The sequence below is a fragment of the Bemisia tabaci genome, chromosome 3, assembly GCF_918797505.1.
Source record: "Bemisia tabaci chromosome 3, PGI_BMITA_v3".
Classification (NCBI taxonomy): Eukaryota; Metazoa; Arthropoda; class Insecta; order Hemiptera; family Aleyrodidae; genus Bemisia; species Bemisia tabaci.
In genome coordinates, this window is record NC_092795.1 from 26,730,914 (window position 1) to 26,758,557 (window position 27,644).

Consider the following 27,644-nt stretch of genomic DNA (forward strand, 5'->3'; position numbering starts at 1 on the left):
GATGTTCCGTCGATAAAAGTTGCTATGCTAATTTTTTCAATCTTTGTTCACTCACTTTTCTTAAGCATGTCTCATATTTTTCTCGACATTGCCACTTACTTCTAAAAATGACTCTGTGCGGCAACGATAGTAGGAAAAATTACCACAAATGCGTACTTTGTGCGGAAAATACCTATATGATGTAAAAGATGGGAGGATTATCTTTGGAAATCGGCAGTACGGCCTGTCCGCGTTGCCAGAAGCTCCTTTTCACAAAAGAAGTACCTACATATCTGCATAATATTGGAGGAGGCTCATCCCCACTCCCCCATCGAAAGTTTCGACTCTCAAAATCTGATTTTTATAGTTTATTTTAGAGTACCTATATACCCGGCCGCAGAATGTGGAAAACGCTAAAAAAAATGTGTTGAATTTCATGGAGAACAGTCACTTGTTGGCCAACTTTAGGCCACCTATGCCTATGACAACATTGGCATAAGGACATAATTATTCGTCATATTCAGCAAATTTAGATGGCCCAATGTTACTTATACCAATTCGGTCCAAAGTTGGCCTACAGTGACTGAACTTGAGTTCCTCTCAGAGAGTTTCTGGTTACCAGGTATACCTATACCTTGTTTCCGGCGAGGAGCGGAAACGGAAACAGCCATTGGATTGTTTTCATCTTGATTTTGATAGACTGAATGACGTCATCAAGTATAATCGGGAGACGTAAACAATCATCCCTGATGTGCTTCCTTTTTCAACGCTTATCGAAGCTTTTTCGGGCAGTTCTGAAGTTTTGTTTTGAGTTTTGTCTTATTTAAAGTTTTCTCAATAATTATTACACGATGACAGTGCTGTAATACTGCTGCCTCGAAGTGAGTAATTTAGAATTTCTCCTGTGTCCGACAATAACCGCAATATTCCAGTGGCTCCGCACTGGAGGTGATAGTGCTCACTGGTCCTGTCTCAAAAGTCATCAATTTAGGATGAAAGTGGGTCCTTGTAAGCAATTCTGGAAATCCTAGCGGTGAGCTTTTGTACGTCGACAAAGACACTCTTCGTTGCCCTTCGAGTATGAACTTGTTGAGCTTTCATTATTTCAACATAATGCTGAGTGAAATATCTCTGCAAATATGCCAAAAAAATTACTATTGTCACTGGCTCAGGCTTGACGGCGTCTGTTAACAGTAGAAACTACATTACATTCGGGGCTTAAGTCTTTCAAATGTTTCAAAGTTTCAATCACTTTTTATGTAGGGTTTGTTCTTTGTGGACCCTGGTGTGTAGAATGTAAGTTGCATCGTCATCTTTTGACGTTATCCCTTCTTACATAGACGGTAGTCGGGACAGTCGGAAATTGCCAAATATCATTCTATCAGGATAAATTATTTGAGCTGAAATAACTTGAGAATCTCATCCTTTTGTTGGTATATACCTTTGCTGGTACATGAGCTGTGAACCGTTGTCGGAAGGATTTTTTGCCGCGTACACCTTAGGTATGGCTGTGGAGGCCTTGGTGGAGTTCAGGGATGCATTAAGTCCAGTGCTTGTGCTTAAATTTAGTTGGGCTTCTCCTATTTTGAACCTCAACTCATCATTAGTTTTTCTATAGACTCACCCCATGAAAGGCTTTCGTCCCAAGAAAGTGAACTTATCTTCAGCAGAAATGCAATAAAAATGAAAATAATGCCAAAATCTGATAGCCCTAGGTTTTCTCGTTTAAGCTTCCCCCTATCACATCAATGATTTATTAGATTTAAGTGATAATGTTTCCAGTGGTCCTGAAAATGTTGAATCGAAAGGGGAGATGAAGATACTTGTAAACCTAATAATTTAGGGAATTTTCTTCCAAGACTTTAAATTGAAAAATAAACAGAGATCTCCAATGTTCAATGTTTCAATTCATTTTTTATTCTGATTTCCTATTACCATCTTTGAAACAGATGGCTAGGTCTTGGCAGAAATTTTACATAAAACGGCTCATCTAATTTCGGTAGAAGATGTGAGACGATTCCTGGAAAAAAATTTCAATTTGGTCGGGGAAACCTGGAAAAATCAGGATGATTCTTTTCAAGAGTTGACTGGGAGCCCAGAGTGAACACAGCTCGATTAGTAGACACATTCTTTAAAATCGAGAAGTTCTCAGACTCGTGCAAGTATTTTCTCGTGGAATTAAGCATCTTCGTTTTCCTCTCTTTGCTTTTGTTAATTTTTTTTTCTCTTCCAGATGTTCCTCTTCAAATCGGTTCAAGACCCACCTATATGACAGACAGCGAAACCAAAATGGATTTGTTTCTAATGGAAGACTGAAAAGCAATGTCCAGCATAATGATGGGCTTTTCATATGAAAAACGATCTCTTAAGAGATCAAGGTTGGGCCCACCTGATGTGTACCCTCAAGATCCCAAGCAAAAAGAGGTACGTACTCAATACTTAACTTGATTTAAATTTCTGACTTCTAAATATCCAAGAGATCTAGCATTAATTGAATAGGTTGACTAGTGATAATTCTTTTAGATTGAAAATGTGAAAGAATGTAATGAATACATGTTTTTCAGAAAATAACTAATCGTCTGCTATTGCGGACGGTACTTTTCCGAGGCGGATATAGAGTGGTGGTCGCATTTCGTACCCTCTGCACGTCACACAGTATTGGGTACATTGGCCGGGAGGCCAGCTCAACCTCGAATTGCACGGCTAAACCCGTACCCTCCTGATGTCAGAACGCTTTAAGATGGCAGCCAAAACTTTTATGCAACCACCATTTACCGCGACCGCCTTGGTACTTTTCATTGCATCCTTGAGCAAAGTAGAAGGACTTAATTATTCGAATGAAAAATTCTAAGATTGAATAAAAGTGCTGAAAGTTTTATTGTAATACTTTTACAAGTTGAGTGAATGTCACACCTATAATTAGAATTAAAACGTGAACGGAAAGGGGAGCATTATGTGCTGCAGACATGGATCAGCAGTGGAAGGTTCCTAAGAAATAGGTCTCGCTGCTACTCACAGAGATCAAAATGTCTGTCAGGTGTGACAAAATGAAGGCACCTGATTAGATAATCAACAGGGTGACGCTACAAGCAGCATGAGAGCAGAAAGCAGTGTTCAAAACTCACCTTTGAGTTGCAGGAGCCATGTGGCGCATCAAGCTCGATTTTTAGGGGGCAAATTGACTATTTGCCTATTTATCAACGGGCATTTAGTGGAATGTTAGATGCAATATGTTTTAGTTATAGAACTAGTAGCTGTAACTTGGGGGAAATTTCGAAAATTACTTAACAGAAAAATCAGGAATTTTTTTGAAGGGGGGGGGGGGACAATTTTTAGGAGCGCAGAACCTTCATTGTTTTAGGCGCCATAGCCGATTTCCTAGGCGCATTTGGCGCGTTGGCGCCTGTGAGTTTCGAACACTGGCAGAGAGATGTGTTGTTGCTGGACCCATTAGATGCAAGTTTAGCCATTCAACTAATGGCTTATTGCAGGTAGGTAAGAAAGGAAACAGATGGAGGGACTGAATTTTGATTAATTTCTGGAGTAGCCAATGACTGTTCTGAAACATATGTATGAAAGAAAAAGCAGAAGTTTTTGGCACGTTCCAGTGCCTGTAACATCTATATCTATCATTCAATGCACATTAATCAATAATAAATGGCTCTTAATCTTGTAGAGATTTATGGAGTTTTTCTGCTGCTGTTAACGCTCAGTAAGCCAAATCTTAAACTCGGTTAAATATCAACTGTTTATCAACATAATAAATGAATGAAGTGAATACTTATTTTATTTTTCTCTTCCTATTTTTAATTCATTCTTTCTGGTTTAGGATGAATTGACAACTAGCAATGTCAAGCATGGCTTTTCAACTCAGCCTCAGCCCGAGGAGTTCGGAACCGCCAGGAACATGAACATCACAGCTTCCAAGGTAATCCTAATTTTTTAACCTACTATTTATGTCTCATATTTCCTTTTAGTAACAAAGACGGTTTCAATTTGATCGAAGAGTGTAGAAAATTTCTTATTTTGCAACCGACAGTTTACATGAAAAAATTCAAGCTTTGCAATTTTAAGTGTTTTGCTCTCATGATCATTTATTTCACAAGAATGAAGCTGAGAAAAGCTACCACTATTCTTTTCTGTTTTGTGATGTAGAACTATGTCTTACATATCAAGGTTCACGTTTTTTGTTTCAATGAAAATTTGTTCTATACTCAGCCACCAAGGTGCTACTTAGTTGTATTTTGATTTTTCAGTTGATCATGTATGATAACTTTTCCCCTTTAATTTTCAGATTGGTGCTTTTTTCAATGCCATTCTTAGCAAAAAGGAGGAGTTGAATACCTTACCCGACACCGGGCGCAAGCGTCAGCAAATCAATACCAAAGACAATTTCTGGCCAGCAACAGCTCGGACGAAAAATGCTGTTGAAGCTTGGTTCAAGGATCTAGCAGCCAGTAAACCTTTGATTTCTCTGTCTAAAAAGGTAAAGTTTGATCATAGAACTAAAAAAGTCTGTCATAATTTTAAAAGCTTAAAACTGTCTTCTGTCTAAAATTTATCAAAAGAAATTCTGAGAACCTAGAAAAATAGGGCAGTGGCAAAGAATTATTGGAAGGTTAAAATGTTGTTTTTCTGAAGTAAAATTTCATGAAAAAAACCAAAAAGTTCAAAAAAACATTTCTAAAGGGATGAAAACTAATCAAAACATTATCAATCAAAAGCTAACAATCGTTTGATGCAGCAAGGCGATGCCGAAAGCTTGGCTCAGCCAATCAATAAATGCCGTTTCCCCCACCTGCGTATGTCATCAGAGCCTGTCTTAAATATCATTTCAAATGGATCCCATTTTTGCTTTTCTCCAAGCAGCATTTCTTTACTATTTGGGATAGAAAAAATATTGAAAATAGAAGATGCTAAGTTCAATCCGTATTTTCTGAAAATGAAATTTAAAAAATGTTTTGCCATTGACCCATTGCAATGTTTTAATGAGTCTGTAATACGAAGTCTTTAGATGTGTTTAGGAGGCAGTTAGTACCTAGGAAGTACTATTTCCAATACAATGATGTTGATTTTGAAGTTTTTTTCATCAGCCTCTGACCCCTCTCAGTCTCAGAATTAATCCAAACAATGAATTTAAATCAAGGATCAAATAATTTTTGAGTGACTTATGTTCAAAACTTTTTCTTTAACAGAAATGTAACTCATAATGCTCACTTTTTTGTTCTGCTTTGTTTAATGAAAAGACACTAAATTTAATAATATTTAAATATTGGTTTGTAAGTACAACACTGAAGTATTAGTAAAAGATAGGGACCAAAAAAAAAAATGAATTAAATAATTAATATTTTTTGCAGGCTCCGAACTTCAACAAAAAAGAAGAAATTTTCATGATGCTGTGTGAGTATCAAGTTCCGATGTTACGAGCTGCCTGGTTCATTAAACTTAGTTCAGCCTACACGACTGCTGTCTCAGAGGCCAAAATGAAGAAAAGGCAACTACCAGATCCAACGCAAGGTTTGTTGAGTGGCTTTGGTTCTTTTTTCCCAATCGCGCAAGTATTAAAAACAATTGCTCTTCAAGAAACAGATTGTCTGAAGATATCAGAAATTCTCCATCATGATTGTAAAAAAATTCTTACAAATGTAAAATTTTAAAGAGAAGACATCAGAAATACTTTAAATGTAGGTAGCTAACTTACTTGCGTTTAATATTTTTGAAGTGAATTTATTTCGCTGCTCTGATGTTAAACCTGGGGAGGAAAAGGATTGTACCCTGTTTTTAGTCCCAAAATCCCCTTAATACTTGCAATGACTTTCAAAGTTGCAGTTGGAATGGTCTTCATTCACAACATTATGGGCAGATCTACCTTGTAGTCGCAAATTTTAAAAATAATCTGCGAATAATGGAAGCTTTGTTGAATTATTTTAACTATAGAGTTATTAAGGTCTTAATTTTTGTCTTTTATGAGGTTCTCATGCAAGGTGAGATTTTTAGGTCTCCTACAAGAAGCACGCTGATGGCGAACAATTTAATGTTTGTCTTGACAGGGAAAATCTGCTATTTAAATTAAGCAGGATTCTTCTCGATATTCAAAAATGGTCATTGATTTACCAAAAAAAATATTTTACTTGATGAAAGAAGAAATATTTAGTTACCGCCATGGATTATCTCTTTTCTCTTTTTTTATCGTGTGGTGACTCACAGGCTTTTATGACTTCAATTATATTTGTAAAGAAAGGAAGGTATACCTCTTTATCTCAAACAACTGCCTTCAAACTCTCAATCCCAAATTTATTTTATATTTTTGGTAATTGTTCTTGTTGTATTTACTATCCCTTACAGAATGGACGCAGACCTTAATCAAGTTTATGAAAGAGCAGTACGCAAAATTGCAAGATTACTATCACCAGTCTCTGCCCACCAATATACAGTCACTAGTACCTGATGAGCATAAATTAACGTTGAAACATTGGCAATACTGTGTACAACTAACCAAACATATGTACCAGGTAATGTGTAGCTTTTCTTAAATTCTGTCTGCATCAAAACCATATGTAAATTGTGGAACCAGAAAAGCATGTATCTGCAGTCCAGATTTCCTGTTATGATTTGCATTCTAGAAAGGAGGACTATCAATAATTTTTGTCAATATGGTTATCGTTATATCTCTGTACCTTTTTAAGATGAATACTCCTGAAAAATTGATGCAAAAATACTAGGTAATATTCTTTTGCTTAATAATAAATGAAGAAAACTTTGGATCACTACAACGGAAATGTCTTTTCTCGTTTTATTATGAGTATTCATTTGAAATAAAAATTCTGAAAATCTGAAAATATTGTAATAGATTATCTGTGTATTTGACGAAACCATCTTGCAACAGGAACTTTAAAATGGGGAAAACTAATGGACCAAATAGATACTTTTTTCCCAATTCCACTTGACATCTTTTTTCAAACAAAGTAAGCATCAAGATCAATGAATCCAGAAACTAATTTTAATTATGTTTTTTCCTACGATTAGTGCAAAACTGTCAATTTCTTTTCACTCCTAGCAGTTTCTTGTCTGACCGTAACATCCAAAGTTTCACTTTTCAGTCCACAAGTATCCTACTCTTGCTCGTAATTTAATTTTTTTCCCAGAGCATCTCAGTCCGATGTCAAATTAATCTCCATTAGATCCGGCAATGACAGACCTTTTCTTTTTTTGATAGTTTTATTTTTTGCTCTTGTTTAGGATGGTTTATTGGACAAACAAGAGTTGCTGAATTGGATCCTAGACCTTCTTGAGAAGTCCAGATCGGGTACCAACAATGAAGATAATATCCTAAAGCTTTTCATCCCTTTCACTCTCCAGTACATGCACGAGTTTGTACAATCAGAACTGCTGGCCCGTAAACTTGCATACTTTGCCACAAGAAAACTGGCTCAGCTATGTTCAAACGCAGAGCTAACCACACCTAGAATCCAGGACAGTCCTTCTGTGCAGCAAAACGCCAACAGCAGTAACAATGCCACCAGTAACAACAGCGGTAACAACAATAGTAATAGCATCACAAGTAGCGGCACCAATAGCAGTGGCAATAATAGTGGTAGCGGAAACAGCAATTGTAATGGCACAGGTGGTGGAAATAATTTGAATAGCTGCAGTAGTGCTCTCATGGCAACGTTCAGTGAATACCTAGCGTGTTCTCATCATAGAGACATCATTCTAGGACTCAGCTGTATAATACAGGTTTGTTCAATTCATAATTTGAAGTTTTATTTTTCGGCAATGAAAGTATTTGTTATGAACTTTGCAAGGAGCCATTCAAGTATTGCGCTGTTCACTCAAGGAGTGGTTGCGAGTCAAAAATGGTGTGTTTAATAAAAATTAGCAGGAAGATCAAAACAAACAGTGCTTGTTAAGTCAAGTGGAGAAATTATCTTGAAAGATCATCTACCTCAAAAAAATTGTAAAATACCTTCAGAAAGAAGCATAGCGAATGATCTTTTCAGGATCTCTTTTGTGCTTTGAGAAGGAGGTGGTGCAGAAGATTTTTCAAGCGCGTCTTCTGACTTTTTAATGGCTCTTCATCAAAAAAATTTGTTTCTCATGTTTGCAAAAGTTCAAGTTGTCCCAAGATTTCTGAGGTAGGGTTTTTTTTCTCTCTTTTCTTTCAATGTATGAAAATCAAACTTGTTAAATTTAAATAGCTGACAATGTCTAAGTACCCAGCTGAAGAATGCTCGCATTAAAACTGCAAATGTTGAAACTTCTGTGTTTTCCTTTTCATGCAAGAGTATTTTTTTTGTTATCAAATTGACAAGAATATGAATTGAAAAACATGTGGAACCTCATTTCAGAAAGTATCTCAAATTCTGGTATTGTTTTTGCAGATTGCAATGAATACTCTTCTTATCTAATTACAGGTCATAACTTTAGAATGTCCCACGGCACTAGTTTGGAATTGCATAGGCGAGGGCAAGTCTCCTTCTGTTCTCAACGGCTCACCTTTAGATCATTTACCTTGCACTCCAGCAGCTTTACCCATGCCCCACCGTACATCAAATCCGCACATCAGAAACCAGCTACGGCTCGGCGAAGAACTCATCCGGCAGAGAAGTCTAGCTGCGGAAGGCAGATGGTCCTGTGATAAGTGGCAACAGACATCTGCAGGTGCAACCACAACTAGAGTACTTGCAGTACTAGATACCTTAGATAGACACAGCTTTGACAGAGTGGATGCTACAAACTCCCTTGAAACACTCTATGCCAAAATATTTGCACCCACACCAACATCAGCGGGAACGAATAAGGATTCACCAAACGCCACGGACGCTACAAAAGAAGATAATGTAAAAGAAAGTCGGACCGACTATAATGTGTCTGAAGATGAAGCCGTGGTTGGGATTTTGTGCGAGTGGGCTGTGAGTGGACTACGGTATGGGGAGCATCGAGCGATGGCTGTCGCAAAATTGTTGGAAAAACGCCAGCAGGAGATCTTGAACATAACAAACCACAGCAATGAGACGGATCAGGGCGACGACAAAGACTCAACTGCATCATTACCTGCAGGGCTCCCCATATTCCAGCCATTACTCATGAAGTTCTTGGACAATGATGCACCTGTTTTAGGTATGGCCCTTTGATGATAACTTCTTTTCTCTGAAATATGGATGTAGCTCCAACTAGAATTAATCATAAATCTCAGAATTCAAATGACAATTAATTTTTATCGAAAGCAACACAACTTACTAAATGATGTATTTAAAATGTTTAAATAATATTATGCATGAATGAAATTCTAATTCATGTTTGTAATGCATATGCAAAATGTGTCTTTCAAATCTCTTCTTTTTATTTAAAAAGAAAAAAAAACCTTTTTCATATTGTTTATCAGCAAAGAAAATTAGCTTGTAGAAAATAAGTTAGGTGGTTTTAACTGTATCCCAAATGCATTCCAACGGGGAACCACCTTTCCACCAAAAGTGCAATGTTTGAGTTCGGTTTTCTTTTTTTTCAGATGACAATCCAACACCTCAGAATAAAACAGTTTTCACCAATCTTGTTCACTTGTTTGCGGAATTAGTACGTTGTGATGTGTTCTCTCATGATGCTTATATGTGCACGCTCATTTCTCGTGGTGACCTGAACACGAGCAATCCAGCAGGTATGGCAGCCCGCTCAGGAATCACCAAACAAGCAGACACGTCTGGAACCAGTGGGCATGATGACGATGCCCTTCCTTTCGACCTGAAACCACCAAAATTAGAAGACCATAGCCGACCTATGGATTATGACGATGATTGTAAAATTGACTATGACCTAGACAAGTTACTGCAACATATCAAAGAAGAGCAGCAAAACTCAATGGACGGCCCTGAGTCCCCGAAAGATGTGCATGGGGTTTTGGGAATGGGTGACTCACACCATCTCATTAAATCTAAACCGTCACGCCATTTGCTGTACACGACGCATTTTCCATTGCCGCAGGATGAGTCAAGTGCCCACGATTGCAATCAGCGTCACGTATTGCTTTATGGCTTTGGCAAAGTTCGGGATGAAGCCAGGCATCAAATCAAGAAAATAGTGAAAGACATCGGCAAGCTTTTCGGCAAGAAATTTAGCATTGATGTAGCAGATGGTAAAGTAAAAAAACACTCGCGAAGTGACTTCAATTTTGAGGCAACAACTGCACGGTTCCAGGCTCTGTCCTACTTTGACCAGCACTACGTTACGTGGCAATGCAGTGTGACAATTTTAGAACTCATCAGCGCTTTTGAATCTGGTGTTTCGAACTACCTTCCTGTACCTGAACACGTCGCATTTTTATTTGACCTGATGGAGCTTGCATTCAATATTTATGGATTGATCGATTTATGTCTGCAAATTTTGAAAGAGATTCCGGAAGTAGAATCGCAGTTGGCCGCTAAGAATTCCGTTTTGACAAAAAGCTATACAAATTTAATGGTGTTGTACATAGTTGGAGTTTTAAGGCGATATCATGCTTGCCTGCTCTTATCACCCGAGCAAACAATTGGTGTGTTTGAGGGCTTATGTCGTGTTGTAAAGCATGTCGCCATACCAGGTGACTGTTCCAGTGTTGAACGGTGTGTTCTTTCACACTTGTATGATCTGTACTCGTCTTGTTCTCTGCTAAAATCTCGGCCACATGGAGGTGATCCATTTAGCAATGCTTATCCTAAAATCAAGCAGGCATTGTACACGTCATTGACTCCATCGCCTAGTAATCACACGGCCTGGAACTCAACTTTCATGGTGGATGTTATTCAGACGTACAAAAGAGGGGGTGAGTTTTTCAACATTTGTATATTTTTCAACTACACATTATCAAGTTTTGACTCCATCATGAGCATTTGAGGAAATAGAATCTATTTATTGTGAAGACTGTCTATCAGAAACTTCATGTAAACTGAGTTTGAATGTTCAGGAATACCCTGATCATTTGATCCTGGTTGTTTGTAAGAAATCACGTATCATGATATCTCTGAAAAAAAAACCGCCTCATTTATGGCCTTATTTTCAATTTAGCTTTCAAGTACTTTACTAGTTTACCATTTGCTTCTGTGAATAAGTCTCGTGTATTCAGCACATTTTATTTATCATTTAATTGTCCTTTATGGTATTATTTCAGCAAAAATTGAGCCAATCTGGGCACGCCAACTTGCAGAGCACTCTGCTAACCGTTACAGCTTGGTGTGTAATGCCGTTATTGCCCTTGTCAGCGAAACCCAAGATATTGATCGTTTGAATGATATCGCCATCTTGTGTGCAGAATTAACTGCGTGTTGTAACATGCTCTCTACAGAGTGGCTAGGTATTGATTTCATCTGTATTAATATTACAAAATTATCAATTTTAATCCTTTTAAGGTCTCAGGTATTGTAGACGGTTTGATATTTTGAGGTTGCTTTGCATATTCATGCCATAAACCACATCAAAAGTTTCATAAATCAAATGCACATGTACATTGTACAAGAATCTTTTGCTGGCATCTTTAAGTAACTTCATTTGAGGTAATGTGTAAAAAGGTGTTGGTCCTATCAATGTGCTCCTACTTGAGCAGATGAAGCCTGAAAGATAGCTCAAAAAAAGGTTTGCAAGCAACTAGGTTTACCGTTTTTGGATTTCAAGTAAAACTTTCGTATCAACCATATCTTTGGCATTTCTTGATGATTCCAATCTATTTTTCACCTTTTTTCCAAGTTAATTGAATATCTGATTTGATTCATTGCAGGAGTGCTGATGGCTTTGTGCTGTTCTTCAAATCATCCCTCCTACTTTGGTGATGTGTTGTCTCGGGTTGATGTACAAGACCTCAGTATACATAATCCTCTGGCTGTCTTTACCTGTATTCTAGTTGCTAGGCATTGTTTTTCCTTAGAAGATTTTGTTGCTCACGTTGCGCTTCCATCTTTACTAACTGTTTGCAATGAAGGTTTGTCTCTTTATTTTTTTAAGCCATTACAATGTTACAAACATTGATGTTTTAAAGTTACTGGAATTCTTAAGTTGACAGTTTTGTGAAGTCCTTTTAATTTAGAATACAATACTTTTAGTAATCTCACAGAACATGTAAATCCATGAAAAATAAGCAGAACAAAATGTATCTTTCCATCGTAGAATCAATTTATCAAAGAGCTGTAAATGGAGCAGTGATGTGTCTTGTAATTAAATATCTCAATATTGGACCCCATTCTGGTTGTAAATAAAGTTACAGAAGATTTGTCGGTTAATCCGGAATATTCAGCTCAGAAAAATTTGTTTCCTTGTACTCCTGTGCTCCTTTTAGTTTCTGTGTTTTTTTTATGAAATCGCTGTCTATCAACAAAATTTTGGCTAAATGTATTTGCCAAAGCATATAACATTGGAAGTAATGAAACTAAACTAATATAATATTAAATGTCCAAGATTTACCATAACCAAAACAAATAAAAAATTTCTACAAACTGCAGAGTTTAACCATTGCAGGATGAAGCGTTTTCTTGACCTCTTGATGTGTTGTCAATTTTTTGAACCAGTTATTAGTCTGTAATCTATCTATCCATTTTCTATCCCAGGTCGTAGGGACGCAGACGATGATGCAGAAGCGGGTGCAAGATTAACATGTCACTTACTTCTACGGCTCTTCAAAACTGTTGAAGTTCCTCAACCTGGTCTTTATTCTGTTGGTAAGTTGAACAAATTTATATGTTGCAGAAGGATACAGATCAATTTTTTGTTTTTGCCAAAGAAAAAAAAAACAAGTCTATTTCTGAAGGAACACTGAAGTGCCAATATTCCAATATTTCTAAGGGCCCATTTGAAGATAGATGTTTTCTCTTTAAAAAAATATGAACTAAATTCACGGAGGCCCTACTCAACATCGCATAATCTTTAGAACAACAATGCGCAGAGCAATTTACAACTGGAGAGTTAGAAAAGCACCCATTAGTTTCGTAGACGAACTGTGGGAATTGGTCAAGTTCAATTGTTCCTTGCCAAGTCAATCAAAATGAACGGTTTTTAGGTATCCGTTGTAGACCATTACTTTGCCCATTTGGCCACTTGGGCCCAGCAAATATGAAGGGAAAGCTTTCAGAGGTGCTGCACAATAAAAAGTAATCCATCAAAAGACCAAGCTGATTGAACCTGTTTTTCTTAAAAGATGTCCATTGTTTTATTTTTACTTTTATTTCTACTGCTCTCTCTAACCACACTCTCTGTTCTTGTACTTAGGTACCTCACCCCACCCTGTCCCTACTCCAGGAGTACATTCAAGTATCAAGCTAAGCTGTGATAGGCACCTGCTGGCAGCAGCCCACAACAACATCCGTGTTGGGCCGGTCCTGGCAGTTTTGAAGGTAAGCTTCCGTTGTTACAACTGCTCAAGAAGCACATTACACACTATACCACTAATTGCTGACAAAGACTGTTGAGTTCAAGATGTAACAAGCATGCAACTTGTCACAGTGGTTCTCGTCCAAAATTCGATACTTTTAAAGGGTTTCCCAGAGGCCCATTCTCCAAGTCCTCAGAGTCAATTAGTCAAAGTTAGATTTAGTATCTGAAAGCAAGTGTAATATGTATGGAACCGAAACATTTTATTGAGTTTCTGGAGGCCGAAATTCAAATTAGAATGTAGCTCATCGTATTGGAGCATCAGTAGTCACCAAAACCTCACTATCTTACATTAGGAACCCTCAAAAAAGTCAAACTTTGAAAAAGTCTTGCTCCATCTCGCTTTTCCCATTCCTTTTGGACCTAATAATAAGAATCTGAAGTCTGGAGGCTGTAGCTGAAGTAAAGGGTTCGGTACTTTTGCCTTCTTTTTTCAAAAATTGAGCAAAAAAACTCGATTTTTGGTGATTTTTCAAAAAAAATTTGGGGGGGCGGGAGGGGCTCTCGAAGGTCAAATGGGGCTAAAATCACTAAATTAGATAGTCCTGTAATGAATTATAAATAAATTTCGTCACAAAGTTGCATTTAAAAACGCTTAAACGTTTTTAAAGAATAGCAAGAAATAAGTAGATTTCTCGTCATTAACGCTAATTTATTCTGTGTGATACAAAATTAGTTGAATTTAAAATAATTGCAAATTAATCAGTAACTTTTAGAATCCTTCTCTTTTCTGAACCCCTTCCATTATTTGCAAATTGATGTGGGCTTAAGGGTAAGAAAAAAAATTATTTTACAATTTCTGCTTTATAAAAGAAATCTCATACCTACTTGACAGAATTAAAGCTAGCTTTCCTAAGCTTTCGAAAGAACAGATTTTGATTTCTTTAAACTTGATACAGTGCGACGACTTTGCTCTACTACCTGCAGCAAATCTTGTCGTTGTCCTTCATTTTTGGTGATTGATGAGGAAAAGTCTTGCATCAACTTTATTCCGCGTTCTGCAGCGTCATTTACGGACTTCATTGTTTTAACGACTTTTTTTAATTCTAAAAAATCGGCGTCATCGGCCCATGCCACTGTACGTTTTTTCAGCCAAGAACTTTTGTGACCAGTGACGTTAAATAGTAGCCAAGAATTAGGTCCGACTAATTGAGGCAGCTTAGTACTTTTAAGTAAATTAGGAAATACAGGAGTTCCCTTCGAAAGTGGAGTATCAGATTTATTCCTCAGGAGCGCCGTTGCTATTTTTTTCTTGTCGGAGTCTGAAACTCGGCTAGAAAATAAAGCAAGTGGAAATGTGAGGAACAGCTCAAAATTTCGGAAGAGGGAAGGCTGTAAGCTCAAATGAGGAATTAAAACTGAAATATCAACCATACAGATGAATTTTTTGACAAATTGAACCCCCCCCCCCCCCACCTTCCCATGAAAAAGAGATCTGGAGCATTATCACTCCTTTTTAAAACAGATGTATATTTATTGCTCAAACGACTTTAGAATATATGTTTGTGTGCATGTATACGTAAGCTTGCTTAACATTCTGAGGAACTTCGCAAGGACGAAAAATCGGATAATTTTTAGTTATGTTCTTCAAACGTTGTTGAACCTATGATGTCACTATGTGACGAAATTTATTTATAATTCATTACAGGACTATCTAATTTAGTGATTTTAGCCCCATTTGACCTTTGAGAGCCCCTCCCGCCCCCCCAAATTTTTTTTGAAAAATCACCAAAAATCGAGTTTTTTTGCTCAATTTTTGAAAAAAGAAGGCAAAAGTACCGAACCCTTTACTTCAGCTACAGCCTCCAGACTTCAGATTCTTATTATTAGGTCCAAAAGGAATGGGAAAAGCGAGATGGAGCAAGACTTTTTCAAAGTTTGACTTTTTTGAGGGTTCCTATCTTACATATTACTCTCTGTCAAAGCTTTTCTTTGTTTCATATGTAAAATACCCAATTCGATTTTCAGGCCATTCTAGTCGTTGGTGATGCAACAGCAAATCGCCCAAGCACCTCCATCAAAAGGTCACCATCTGCTCTACAGGCAAATTCCGGAGGCAGTAAACTCTCAGGGGAACTTAGTATATCTCATATACTGGGCACATCAGATCTCAACTCCACAGACCATTTCCTAGATCTAGGGTGAGTTTTTGAATGTGCTTTAATCACTAAGTGGAAGTCTTGTATCGTAAATTTTGTGTTTCTGGAAAAACGCATTCGGCAACTGACCTCAAAAACTAGCATTCCTCAAATCTAGCATTCGTAGATCTTATTTAGTCAGCTGTGCTAATGCTAATTAAACTACATGTTCCTCTTGCTGAAAAGTTTCCCTGAAGATGTCGAAAGTTGATGCAGTTGTGCCAGAAATTTTTCAAACCAGCACAGGAAGGAGTAGTGCTGTGGTAATATAGTGTGTAAAATATCCTCAGGATTGTTGAAAATATTGAAAGAAGTCTCTTTTTTTCCTCATGAAGATTTTTAGTGGTAGAATGGTTTATCGCATTTCCAATGGTGTCTTCTTATTATTCAGGGATGCAGAAAGTTTATGGTCTGCCAATTTTTTTCAGATCAGCTTCTCCATTTTGAAGTCTCTCATTTACTGCCTTCCCATATTTTCAGAGCCCTCCAATTTTTGCATGTGACTGATCGCAGCCCATTGGTCGCGTCATCAAAAAGTTTCTGCACCCCTTTTGTGGTCATTTAAGAATGAGAAGAAAAATAAGTCATTTTCAGTCTTGATAGCAATTTTTCACTTGTGTATGTGTAATTCTGCTGTTTTGAAGTGTAATTAGTCTCTCTCCGAAACATAATTTATTTATTTCAATAATCTGTTTAGTGGTGGAGGATTCGGAGGGATGGATGCCAACGCTCCAAACCTATCTGATTTTGCTCAATTAGTACTCAAAGAAATATGTAGTCAAGAATGGGTTCTGGAACACTGTCTTCAAAATCCAGAGGAGCTTTGCCAGGAAGATCTGCTTCTGGATAGTATGCTGACTCCAAAACAGGTACATATTTGTTCAATTGTTAACTTCTACTTGAAAGATTTCAAATGTGTTTTTCAGTATCGTAATCACTCAGACGCATGAAAAAATCTAACAAAAAGGCATTACAGGAACAGTTTGTATGCAAGTGAAGCATTTGACAAAATCAATACATATACTAGTCTAGAATTGTGTCTCATGTTGAAAATTGTTCTAGTGTTCTGCATTTCTCATTTACATCTGAAAAAGTTCTGTACGTAGGACAAGTTCTGTGATGAATTCTTTTGCATTTATTATTCATAAATTTCTCCTCTTCAGCACTTTTATACTGCTCTATAATGTTATCAACTTCTCGCAAATCTAGTCCAGGTAGACAAGCAAAATAGATGAGAGTTAACCTTACTGCATAATTACAATAGGTACTGCAATATGAACTTTACTTAACTTAAAAAAAAATTGTTCACACATTCATTGAATCTTTCATCTTAAATTACAGGCACAAAGGTTGCTGCACATGATCTGTTATCCGGACAGGCCAGCCTCAGAAGCAAATATGGATTACAAGACCATTATTGTAAATATTTTAGAGGTAGGTTCTAACATAAATGCTGAAAATAACTAGATACACCTTTATTATTAATGCTTTTCCTAAAAAGCCTGCTCATGATATCAGTCATCAACTCCAGTCTATTGTGATGCCCCAAAATTAATTTGATGCAGGATAAAACAACATGAGTAACCAAAGAGAACAGACTGCGTCAAGAAGTCTAGGATATTTCACAACCAAATGTGTTCAAGGTTGGATTCTCATATATCAGATTTCATTGTTTAGTTGTTTTTAATTTTTTGTTATAATCATTGGGTTGATCCATTGGGATAGCAAGGAATTAAAATAAAACTCAAAAATGTGTTTGGTTTAATTAGAGGAGTTTATGAGTTATTGCAAATCTGCTGTTAAGATACAGTTCCTACACCGATCTCTTTTTGTGCCATTGAAGAAAAAAAGAAAAAAGATGAAAAAGTTACAGCTAATCCTTGTTCTAAAAGCCATCATAACTGATCAAACCTCAAAGGAGCCAACTGATACTATTTTTTTTTTTTTACAAAGATGCAGGCAGTTTTACATTCTTGATACTATATATTTTATCTTTCTTTTTTTTCTTTTTTTTTTGGTAAGAAACAGAGATTTTAGTTGTTTTGTATGGTCTGAAGTTCTTCTGAATGAACATTCGGCAACTGCAATAATGAAAATTTTGTATCTGTGGAAACTTTAAACTTGAGAAAGTGTGACTACTGTCGAATTTCATAGAAATCAGAAAAAAAGCACTAGTCAAACTGTAGATGAGTGCCTTGATCAATCCCATTTTGTATTTTAATTTCAGAATTTAGATCAATGGACGCTTCGAATGTCTTGGTTGGATATGCAATTAATGTACAAGCAGTTTTCAAACAGCCCATCCGAGTTAAACCAGTGGCTTGATACTGTTGCCAAAGCAACCATTGATGTATTTCAATTGACTTCTCCAAACTCAAAGTAAGTACTACTGTTCCTACAAGTCTGTTGTATTCTGAACGTCACCAAAAAGAAAAAATGTATGATTGAAAGAAAAATATCACCACCCTTCTTCCTTACTATGATTCAAATTTTACAGACAGATTTTATGCACTCCGGAGAAATTCTATTTTCAGCATCAGTGCTCTAAATTTATTGGATGCTTCGCATAAAATAGGCCTAATAATGAGAGGTATCTGGAAAAAAAAAAAACAGTTGACAAAATCCTAATTTCCGTTGCACCCCTACTCTCTGCAAAATTTCATGCTGAAACATCAACTCACTCAATGCTCAAGAAAATGAACTATAAAAAATAGGTTGACTCATTCTTAGCGTGCCAGAGATCTTATGACTTGTGTCAATGCACTCTCATTTTTTTTATTGGCTATTTTTCAGGGGTGAAGCAGCTGAAATGAAAGGGAAACCAGAATCTATTTGGCTTGTTGCTCCACTGGTTTCAAAATTATCGAGCGCAGTTCAGGGCCGCCTTCTGAAAGTTGCAGGTATTGCTTTCTGCACCCTTTAACCATGAAATTACTATCAAAAATAAATCGTGGTTCAACTGTCTTGGAAAAATATGAAATATGGATGAAAAGAGTGTATTAAATTATTTGAATATTGCTTATGACACATAAAAAGAGGAGTCATTCTGAATTGGAAGATATATTGACCAACCTAAAATTTAGATTTCCTCCTTTCATCTAGTAGAATGGCACATACGCAAATAGTATTGACATTTTTTATTGCCCCTGTTAAGTCCTCACAGCATATTCCCTGCCAAAGTGTCATAGCGTCATTCTTCCTGCTGGGACAGAGAAATTTAAGATAAAACTGCATAATTCAAATGCTCCATACGGACAGCCTTGTCGCTAGAAATTCCTATCCGTGGTGCAAGCAACTAGTACTCTGTAATTAGTTCATTGGAGAATTCACAGAAGGCATTTCTCATGGACCCATTCAAAGCTTAAAGTAGCGCTCAGCTGAGTAATGTTGAAGCAATCAATGGGGTAAGGAATATGTCAATTAAATAATTTTTTTCTTCAACAGGTCAGGTGCTAGAAAACGGAGTTCTTCAAGGGACGCCAAGCAGTAGTAGTGGGCGAAACAAGGGTTCTCAAGGTCGCAGCAACCAAACAACGTTGCTGAGTCATCATCAACCATTTCTCTCTCTTGTGCTCACTTGTTTAAAAGGCCAGGATGATGAAAGAGAGAGTTTACTCACATCCTTACACTCACAACTCTCTCAGCTGCTATCTGTACCAAAAGAGGCAAGTAGAATTTTTTAGAATAATACAAGAATTATACATGAGAAAGTTGAAAACCAGAAAAATTACACAAATGGAAAAGGCCCATCTTTTTTCTGGTCATAGCTCTAAAAAATCTTCTGATTTTGACAGGACCAGAGGGATTAATGCATTTTCAAAATGTTAGCTGTCATGGTATTTTACTCTTATGCTCTCTTGCCTCTTAGGCAACTGAATGCCTGTAACATTGATGAGGTCGCATCTTCTGGAATAGGTAGATATTTCTTTAAAATCTACTAAAAAATACACTAGGATATCTAAATTTTATCATAAAAAATCTGCCGATGATCTAATTGATCAACCTGCTTGCAAATGTGTCAATATTTTGGTGCCACACCTCACCGAACATTATTTTCATATCTTTGGATTTCTTTAATTTTTTCACCATTTTTAAATGGTCAGACCAGATGGTTAATGCATCTACAAAGTTTACAACATATTCTTTGCATTGCTTTGCTTACCATTTCATTTTACGTTACTAATGTGGATTTTGAATTTTTACAGGAGAGATTGGCAGACATGACCAAAAGTTCGATCAACAGTGCTCTGTTGTTACGGTTTAGTCTTGTAGGTGGAATGTTTGATACGATTCAACGGAGTACAAATTTAACCACAGACTGGGCTGTCTTGCTCGTTCAGCTTGTAACCTATGGAGTCATTGACCTCAATAATAACTCGTAAGAATCTTATTCTCGTGTAAATATCTTTAAGAACATGGTGTTAAAGAATATTGTAATTTGTATTTGAAATCAAGGAATTGTCGTAGGTGTGCAGAAAATGCCCAATCTTACAATCATAGGATCGCTGCAAATGTAAGGCAAATCTTGAGTCGAGGGACAATTTCAATGATATTTTTTTCCTCTATCAATATTTTAAAAATATAGGAAAAATCAACTCATTTTACAGTAAAATCAGACATTTCACCATAAAACCGAAAAGGCTGTCAGGCCAAGTGGAAAAGCAACTGAGATAAAAACGTCAGATTGAGGTGAATGGTTGGTGTTAGTAAGTTTTTATACCTCTTGTCGGTTAATTTATTTGTCACTGGCATAACATGCAGACTGTCATTTACTTTTCCTTTTAAATAAATTTGAGGTTGAGTTTTTTTTTTTTTTTTTATTTCACTGTTGAACATGTTTCAATCGGAAAAAATGGATGCAAAATGTGCTCTCAAAAAAAATCCTTATCAAGAGGCAAATTTCAAGAAATTGGCAAGCCATTTTATGTGTCCAGAATCTAAGCTAATCAAAGTATATTTTATTAAAAGATGCCAGCTTTCTCTCATTTTAAATTTTCTTTATTGAAACTTGTTTTAATCTAACATGCTTCGACTTTTTGTTTGTCTAGTGAACTCTTCAGTACAGTCGTTGACATGCTGGCAACATTGATTCATTCAACTCTCGTCTCAGATTCTTTGTCTGAAAAAGGAGAAGAAAATCGCAAGCATCACCAAAATCTCATAAAAAAATTGAAGAAGGTAATTTAACTCAAGTTTTCATGAATATCCTTTGAAATAACCCAAGCCTACTTCATTCTCAAACTTGGGATGAATGTTCATCAGAATTACCGTTGTTTTACTTTAGACAGGAAGACTAAATTTTTCCCTTAAAACCCTTGAACAATTCATAAATTACAAAAATTTCAGAGGAAAAATTTTTTAACTTGAAAATATGGCCTTGCAAAATACCTTAGGCGATTCTACAATGTCTTAGTCATTGAGCCTTGTTCAGCGTATCCCACAACTTTGTTTCAGCGCTTTATTTTTCATAATGTATTCTCTTAACTGCATTTTTCTTTTGAATTTAGGAGATCGGCGACCGTATTTCACCATCATTAGTGCATGTGAGGCAGTTGCTTCCACTAACAAAAACGCAATGTGAAGTAATTGCGTCCGAACAGATCGGTTGCCTAACAGACACAAAAGGCAATAAAATCGCAGGATTTGACTGCATTGATAAAAAACGGGTAAGCTTTGAAGTTTCTCTATGAGGTTTTTACTTCTATTTCAAACTAATTGTAAGCGATTAAATTCTGATCAATAATCAGCATTTTTTTATCCAACGGAATCCACAAAAGTTTCTTCCCACATCCTTTTAACTAATGATCATGCTGTGCCTACTCATTATCTCACTTTGAAGGGAGTGCAATTAATTTTGCTTTATATATTGGTTCCTGTCATTACTCTAAAGGCCCATTTGTCTTCAGCATGCTTTCAAAGTCAAAATCTGAAAGGGACGTCTTGTAACCTGCAGCTTTAAATTTTTATTTTTAGTGAAAGTTTTCCAATTTCCAGTTCGTGTTTTTGTAGTCAAGCTACTCATATTTTGTCACAATATTTTCCTGTAAGTTTCAGTGGACTGCTTCACTTCTCTTTACTAACTAAAAATTGAAGCTTCCTTTGACAAAAATTTAATTTTTTTTTTCACAGGGTCTTCAAGTATCTGAGAAGCAAAAAGTGAGTCCATGGGATCTTCTGGAAGCCCACAAGAATCCAGCGCCTCTTTCGTGGGCTTGGTTTGGTGCCGTGCGCATCGAACGCAAGCCCTTGTGGTATGAGGAAAATCACCGTCTCCTAAAATTCCACACTCATTCCCTCCTTAAACCATCCTCCTATTTCCTTGAACAAATCCCCTTACCTCCTGAGGACCTGGAGCCTCCCCAGGACAAACCAGTAAGTATTAATTTAATTTTCTTTGACAATAAAGAAACTTCATCCATCTTTTCCTCAGCTCGTTTTTGCTTTTTAATCACCCTGAACATGTTTTTCAATTGTAGTTTCACAATTACAAATTATTAATTATTTTAAATTTCTATTTTTTGAAGTCTTTGAGTCTTGAAGTCTTTATTGCATTCATTTTCAAAACGATATCTAGAAATTTTTATGAGCATTGGAAAGAAAGTAAAGCTCTGAATATTTTTAGCCAATGATATTTCTTAGGGCGGTAAATTTTAAGGAGCAAGAAAAGATAGAAAAATTGAAAGCACTTAATTTTTCCAAATATTTTATCAGTATTAAACGTTTTAAATGTTTTCTCAGTGTTCTCTTGTGCAAAAAAACCCTCTCGGTGATAAGTTCTTCAGTTTTTAAAGTGCATCAATCAAGTTTTTTTTAGATTTCAAATAATTACTTTCCAAATTCGAGCTGTGATTCTCCAACTATCAGACGTTTTGAGTCTTCTAAATATTCATAATCAGAACCCCTGCCGCGTCATGTTATTTTTTTTCCTCACCATTCAGTATCATTTTTATTTAATTTTCTTTATCTATTTGTTCATTTTCATTTGTCCATTGTATTCGTTCTCAGTTTTGATTTTATTGATTTTAAAATATTCCAACGGAACACTTTTTAGGGGCTTTCTACCCCCTCAAAAATTATGCCAAAAAAATAGTGGGAAAATAATCAAATTGTATACATAACAAAGAAGTTTTGATTATTTTAATCAAAATCGAAACTTATGATGATATTCTTATAGTAGTTTGAAATCTTTTGCACTCATTTCAATTGCTGGAGAAAGCCTAGTTTAACCTCGGTGAATTTCTATCAAAACTATGGGAAATCTGTTTGAATAAAAGAACCAGATCAGGTAAATTCAAATATCCTAGACAACCTGACGAAAACCTGAGGGATTACCCGTCTAGAGGTTGACCTCAGTCAATTGACTCTCAATTGATGCCCTCTTTGCAGTGATAATTTCAATTCAGTTAAAAAAAATTTATTCAAATTTTGTGTTCTTTTATTTATTTATCTTTTTAAGTTTTATTTAGTTTTAAGTTTTATTTAGTTTTTAGTTTTATTATGATTTTCGTTTCTCTCCCGTTCGAATTTATTTTGCCCTTGGATCGGGCGGGTACGAGAACAGTTTTTTCACCTGAAATGTAGTGTCCTTGTGTGTATTGCAACCAGATGAAAGGAAACCTCACAGCAGGAGCAGAGCCGCCAACAGCAGTCGACCAATCACCTCGCAGCGGAGTCAAGCGTGGTGCCAAGACCCCAGCTGTCGGACCCCCGCGCCGGAAAAAGCAGCCGACCAAACCCATCACACCGACCGGACCCATGCCACCAGGCATGCATCCTAATCAAGTCCAGGTAACCAACTTATGATCATCAGCTTTATAATTCCATGTTTCAGTGGAAATTAATTACAGGCAATAAGTTTATGATTATGTGTAAAATCAACGCAGGTAATTTTTTTAAATACAAACCGCAAGCTCTAAATGAAATTTATTTCACTGCCACTCAAAAATATAATTGTAAGTTGGGTTGTTCTAAGTGGAACATCTGTGCCAACAAACTCATTGTGGTACCAGAAAGGTATGTCACTGCTTATTTTGAACCTAATGGAAAGTTTTGACAACCCAGTTTTATCTGCATGGATGTTGCTGTTATCACATGACATTAGTTTTAGTAATTCGAACTTCAGTATAATCCAGTGATTACAGATATCTTTAAAATTTTCAAACATCATAAATTCTTTTAAGGTTTTTTTTTTTTCTAATGAACTTTTTAGTGTTGAGTTCACTGCTGTTTGACATTACATTATTAGTAATACCCATCTTCATGGTAAAGAAATGTTAATGTTCCTTGCTTGTCTAGTTTGTATAAGAAAGGTTTTAACTCTCAAGGAAGGTTGTAAATAACTGTAACTGTAAAATAACAATTGCCTATCGTTTTTCTCAGTGTATCATTTAATCCATCACTTCTGTGCTCTCAATATATTTTTTATTAATTTTTTTCAGCAACCGAATCAACCCGGTATGCATGTTAGTAACTATCCGAATCAAAACCAAGGTGGAGCCATGTATCCTGGCCCGATGCAGCCTGGTCCCGGCCCGGGCCAGGGTCCTGGCCCTGGAGCTCAATGGGGTTACGGACAACAACATCCACCTCAGCAGCCACCTAATTCATACTACTCGCAACAACTTCCTCCACAAGGTATGTCTCCATTCATTCAGATAAATCACAGCCCCAAGGATGGTTATGATTTTTTGTAGGAACCAAATATCTGCACATTAAACAAATAGGAATTTTGCATGGGAAGTTGTGTAATTCATAGCGCCAAGGTGTTATAATAGTTAACTTTTTATTCAGAGTGCCGAAGCTTTTTGATCATTATGACCGTTTTCAAGTAAGCATAAAGGCAAGGCAAGTTTACTTGGATGGCGCACTATGGCGATGTTATTATGGCGGACAAATTCATTTGCATGCAGTATTTCAAAATCAAATTTCAGTAAGCAGAACCCATCAGTCTGCTAATAGAACTGTAAAACTTGAATATCCCCTGAAGCATTGTATATTGATGGTTTCAGGGGTGCAAATTGTTCTAGGCTCCCGTAATTTTCTGCAACGGTTGGGTTATCGCGAGAAAGTCAACACAGTGCGCTTATCAAAATTTTGTCAATTTTTTTATCATTTTGTGTCAAAGTTGCGTTTTCCTAGGAAAGTTGAAAAGTTGAATAAAATAATTTTAACCCTCTGGGAGGGGGGGGGGGGGGACTTGGCTTCCACAATTTTTAGAGCCTTACCTTAATTTGGCACTACATTTATAGATAATAAGCTCCAGAGATTTTTTACCGCATTAAATTTGCATATTTATGATGCAATTTGTGCAGTCATCAGTGTTTTCTTTGATGATTACACTGATGGATGGGGAGTGAGAGTCACTAAATCTTGAAGTATCATACATTTTGTCGGATTCATCACTAAAACTTCCACTTGATGTTTTCAGTGGCTGGAGGTGGACCAAGATTCGAACGACCTGTGAGTCACACGAAACAAGCCCTGTCAAACATGCTGCGAATTAGAGTGCCACCAAACCAGTATATGAGTGGCGGTCAGGCTGGTCCAGTACCTGGCCCGGGCGGCCCTGGAGGTCCCGGAGGTCCAGGTGGTCCCGGCGCTGGTCCTGGTCCTGGACCTGGACCAGGGCCTGGCCCGGGAATGCCTCCCAATTTCCAAGGAATGCCAAGGCCGCAGTTCATCAGGTATTTCAAACTTGAATTGAGCTTTTTAATAGTTACATTTTTACTTCAACTCTTTGACCACCTTGTTGGGAAATATGACTGAGTAGGACAGGCCCTGCTCATGTGATGGCTCAGTCTTTGCTGTGAATCGACCAATTCAAAATTTTCCCCGGGTAACGCTCAACATGAGCTCACATAGGTACATTTTTTTACCCCAATTTTTGTTATTTTTTTTCATTTCTGATAAGTTTTCTCTACTTTTTCAATCTTACGTAACCAATGCTGTAGCATTGGTAACACTAGATTACTATATGATAAGAATATGAAAAAATGTTCACATTTTATAAAGATCAATGAAGTGACGAACTAGATGCATAAACTAAAATGAACCAAAAATCAGTTATTTATCTTATATATAGATAGAATAGATAAATTAAATAATCAAAGTAAATAATAGGCTTATTCTAGTCTCAATTTATTAATTTTCTCTTTCTTTTAGTTTGCATCTTTTAGTTTTGCTTATCTCCACCATTTTGTTGCTTGGCAGGGCTTCTGAAGTTCAAGAGATGGAATACACTAAGTTTAAGAAAGACACATTACATGTTCTCTGTTATTCCTTTTGCAAATCATAACAAACCCTCCAATAAATCGCAGTATTATGTACCTTGATAGTCTTGATACTTAGGTTATCAAACTGCTTCTTCCTGTGAAAACTGTCTCAAAACTGAAGAGAAAGCCTGATCTACTCATGGATCGTGGTGTAGGTCAGCTAAATCCTGAAGTTCGGGGATACATCATAGTATTACCAAAAGTTATCAGTAAATTGGACGCATATTAGGTAGTGTTAATACTAAAGGGTGTGTCATGGAGCTGTGATGAAAAAACACCAAATTTTCAAAAGATTGTGTTTGCTTTGGAACTTTCTGCGTCCTTGAAATTATTTCGACTACGTTGAATGGATCTTAGAAAAAAAGATTATTAAATTTCTCTTTGAAAAGGATAACACTCCATCTCATCATAACGTTTTGATCGGCATGTAAATAGATTATGTCAGAGTGTGTATGATGTGAGGAGCATAAAAGTGATATTTTCATCATTAATACTCTTCATATTTAACTTCTTATTTTTTCTTGGTTAAAAGGCAACAACTTAGGGCTCAGCAAGGTGTTGGCATGCCTTCACAGCAGGGTGGACCAGGTCCTATGTACCCTCAACAACAACAACAGCCTGGCGGAATGTATCCTGGTGGAATGCAGCAACAAGGTAATGCTAGTCAATTACCTTTCCAAATACTCAATCTTCCTTTGGAGGGCAGAGCACGCTTGATTCTGATTGAAGAAAGTGTTTTTTAATCAAAGAAAAGTGCTTCCAAAAGTTGAGTCAAATCAAGAGAAGGAGCGCTCAGAAGATTATATTCTCTCTCTAACTGCAGAAAATAGCTCACTGAAAAAGAGGAAATATCACCAACAAGTCTTCAATGTGTGTTTACCTTTGGAGAAAATAAAGATAGAAGTGAGGCTTGTACCATTGGAGAAATCTACCATTGTAACTAAGGCAGCAACATACTGCACATTGATAGAGAACCTACAACACTCCTCGGTCTGCTGCATGAGGATTCCCTGTCTCAATTATTTTATTTTAAGAATGATCGATGATATTATCGCACAAAATTTTCTGCAATATTTCTTTATTATTTAAAAATAGATTTGCTCACAATTTTTCCCAAAAATGTCCAGTAGCATTCTCTATTATAGAAAGGAGTAGAGATTTTGAATCGTCGTAATCGAGAAGAGTATTTTCGTTATATTACCATCAATATATTCTATCATAAGAAATTCTCTTACTTGTGGCAGAATTCTATCATTGTAATACTCTACACAAACATTTTATCTAGCAATAGAGCTCCTTTTGCCATGTACCAAACCAATTCAGGTTCTTTTTTTTTCCCAGGAATGAATCAAAACTATGGAGGTTATGGGAATCAACAAGGGGCAGGTGGAGGCATGATGTTCCCTCAACAGCAGCAACAACAACCGCCCCAGCAACAGCAACAACAGCCGCCGCAAGGCTTTCCTCCCATGAGACAAGCTGAATACCAGCAACGTATGCGTCCACCATACATGCAGGTAAATTACACCATGCCTTTTTTTTCAGGTTAAATTTTTTAAAATCGTTGTCTTAGTGTGTTAAACTTGTCCATTGCCTCTCTACTGTCAAAGGACTACGTGCAAAACGGGCCATTTGGGGCTCGGGGCGGATACCTTTGAAACTTGCCCTATTCATTCACCTAACAATGCCTCATCTTTTCCCAAAGTTTCAAGCCCCCCAAAAATTTTGGGGAGACGCGGCGGGGGGTCAAAGTTATAAACCGGCGAAATTTTCGCGAATTTATTACTCGAAAACCAAGAAGTTTTGGAAAACGCGGTTTTAACGAGCGTATTCAGCGTGACGTGAGCTTTCAGAAAATGTATAACATCAT

At 36.8% G+C, this 27,644-nt stretch overlaps 1 protein-coding gene across 4 annotated transcripts; it reads left to right on the plus strand.

The window, feature by feature from the left end:
- The first annotated feature begins 703 nt into the window (after positions 1-703).
- On the plus strand, positions 704-27,339 carry kto (mediator complex subunit kohtalo). 4 transcript variants are annotated; one of them, XM_072298086.1, is made up of 28 exons: positions 704-860; positions 2,213-2,403; positions 3,809-3,907; positions 4,274-4,465; positions 5,337-5,496; positions 6,325-6,491; positions 7,219-7,716; positions 8,394-9,099; positions 9,488-10,774; positions 11,120-11,302; positions 11,723-11,923; positions 12,546-12,656; positions 13,204-13,328; positions 15,334-15,506; positions 16,201-16,372; positions 16,845-16,937; positions 17,731-17,882; positions 18,297-18,403; positions 18,948-19,168; positions 19,709-19,881; positions 20,552-20,681; positions 21,011-21,169; positions 21,633-21,875; positions 23,085-23,291; positions 23,942-24,137; positions 24,931-25,186; positions 26,307-26,428; positions 27,116-27,339. In XM_072298086.1, exons 2-28 carry the CDS (start codon positions 2,302-2,304, stop codon positions 27,322-27,324), a joined length of 6,444 nt encoding a protein of 2,147 aa, XP_072154187.1. In that variant the 5' UTR covers positions 704-860; positions 2,213-2,301; the 3' UTR covers positions 27,325-27,339. The 4 variants fall into 4 exon arrangements, with proteins under 4 accessions (XP_072154187.1, XP_072154190.1, XP_072154188.1 ...); XM_072298089.1 differs by having other exon boundaries at positions 23,109-23,291; XM_072298087.1 differs by lacking the exon at positions 704-860 and adding an exon at positions 877-1,012.
- Positions 27,340-27,644: the final 305 nt, after the last annotated feature.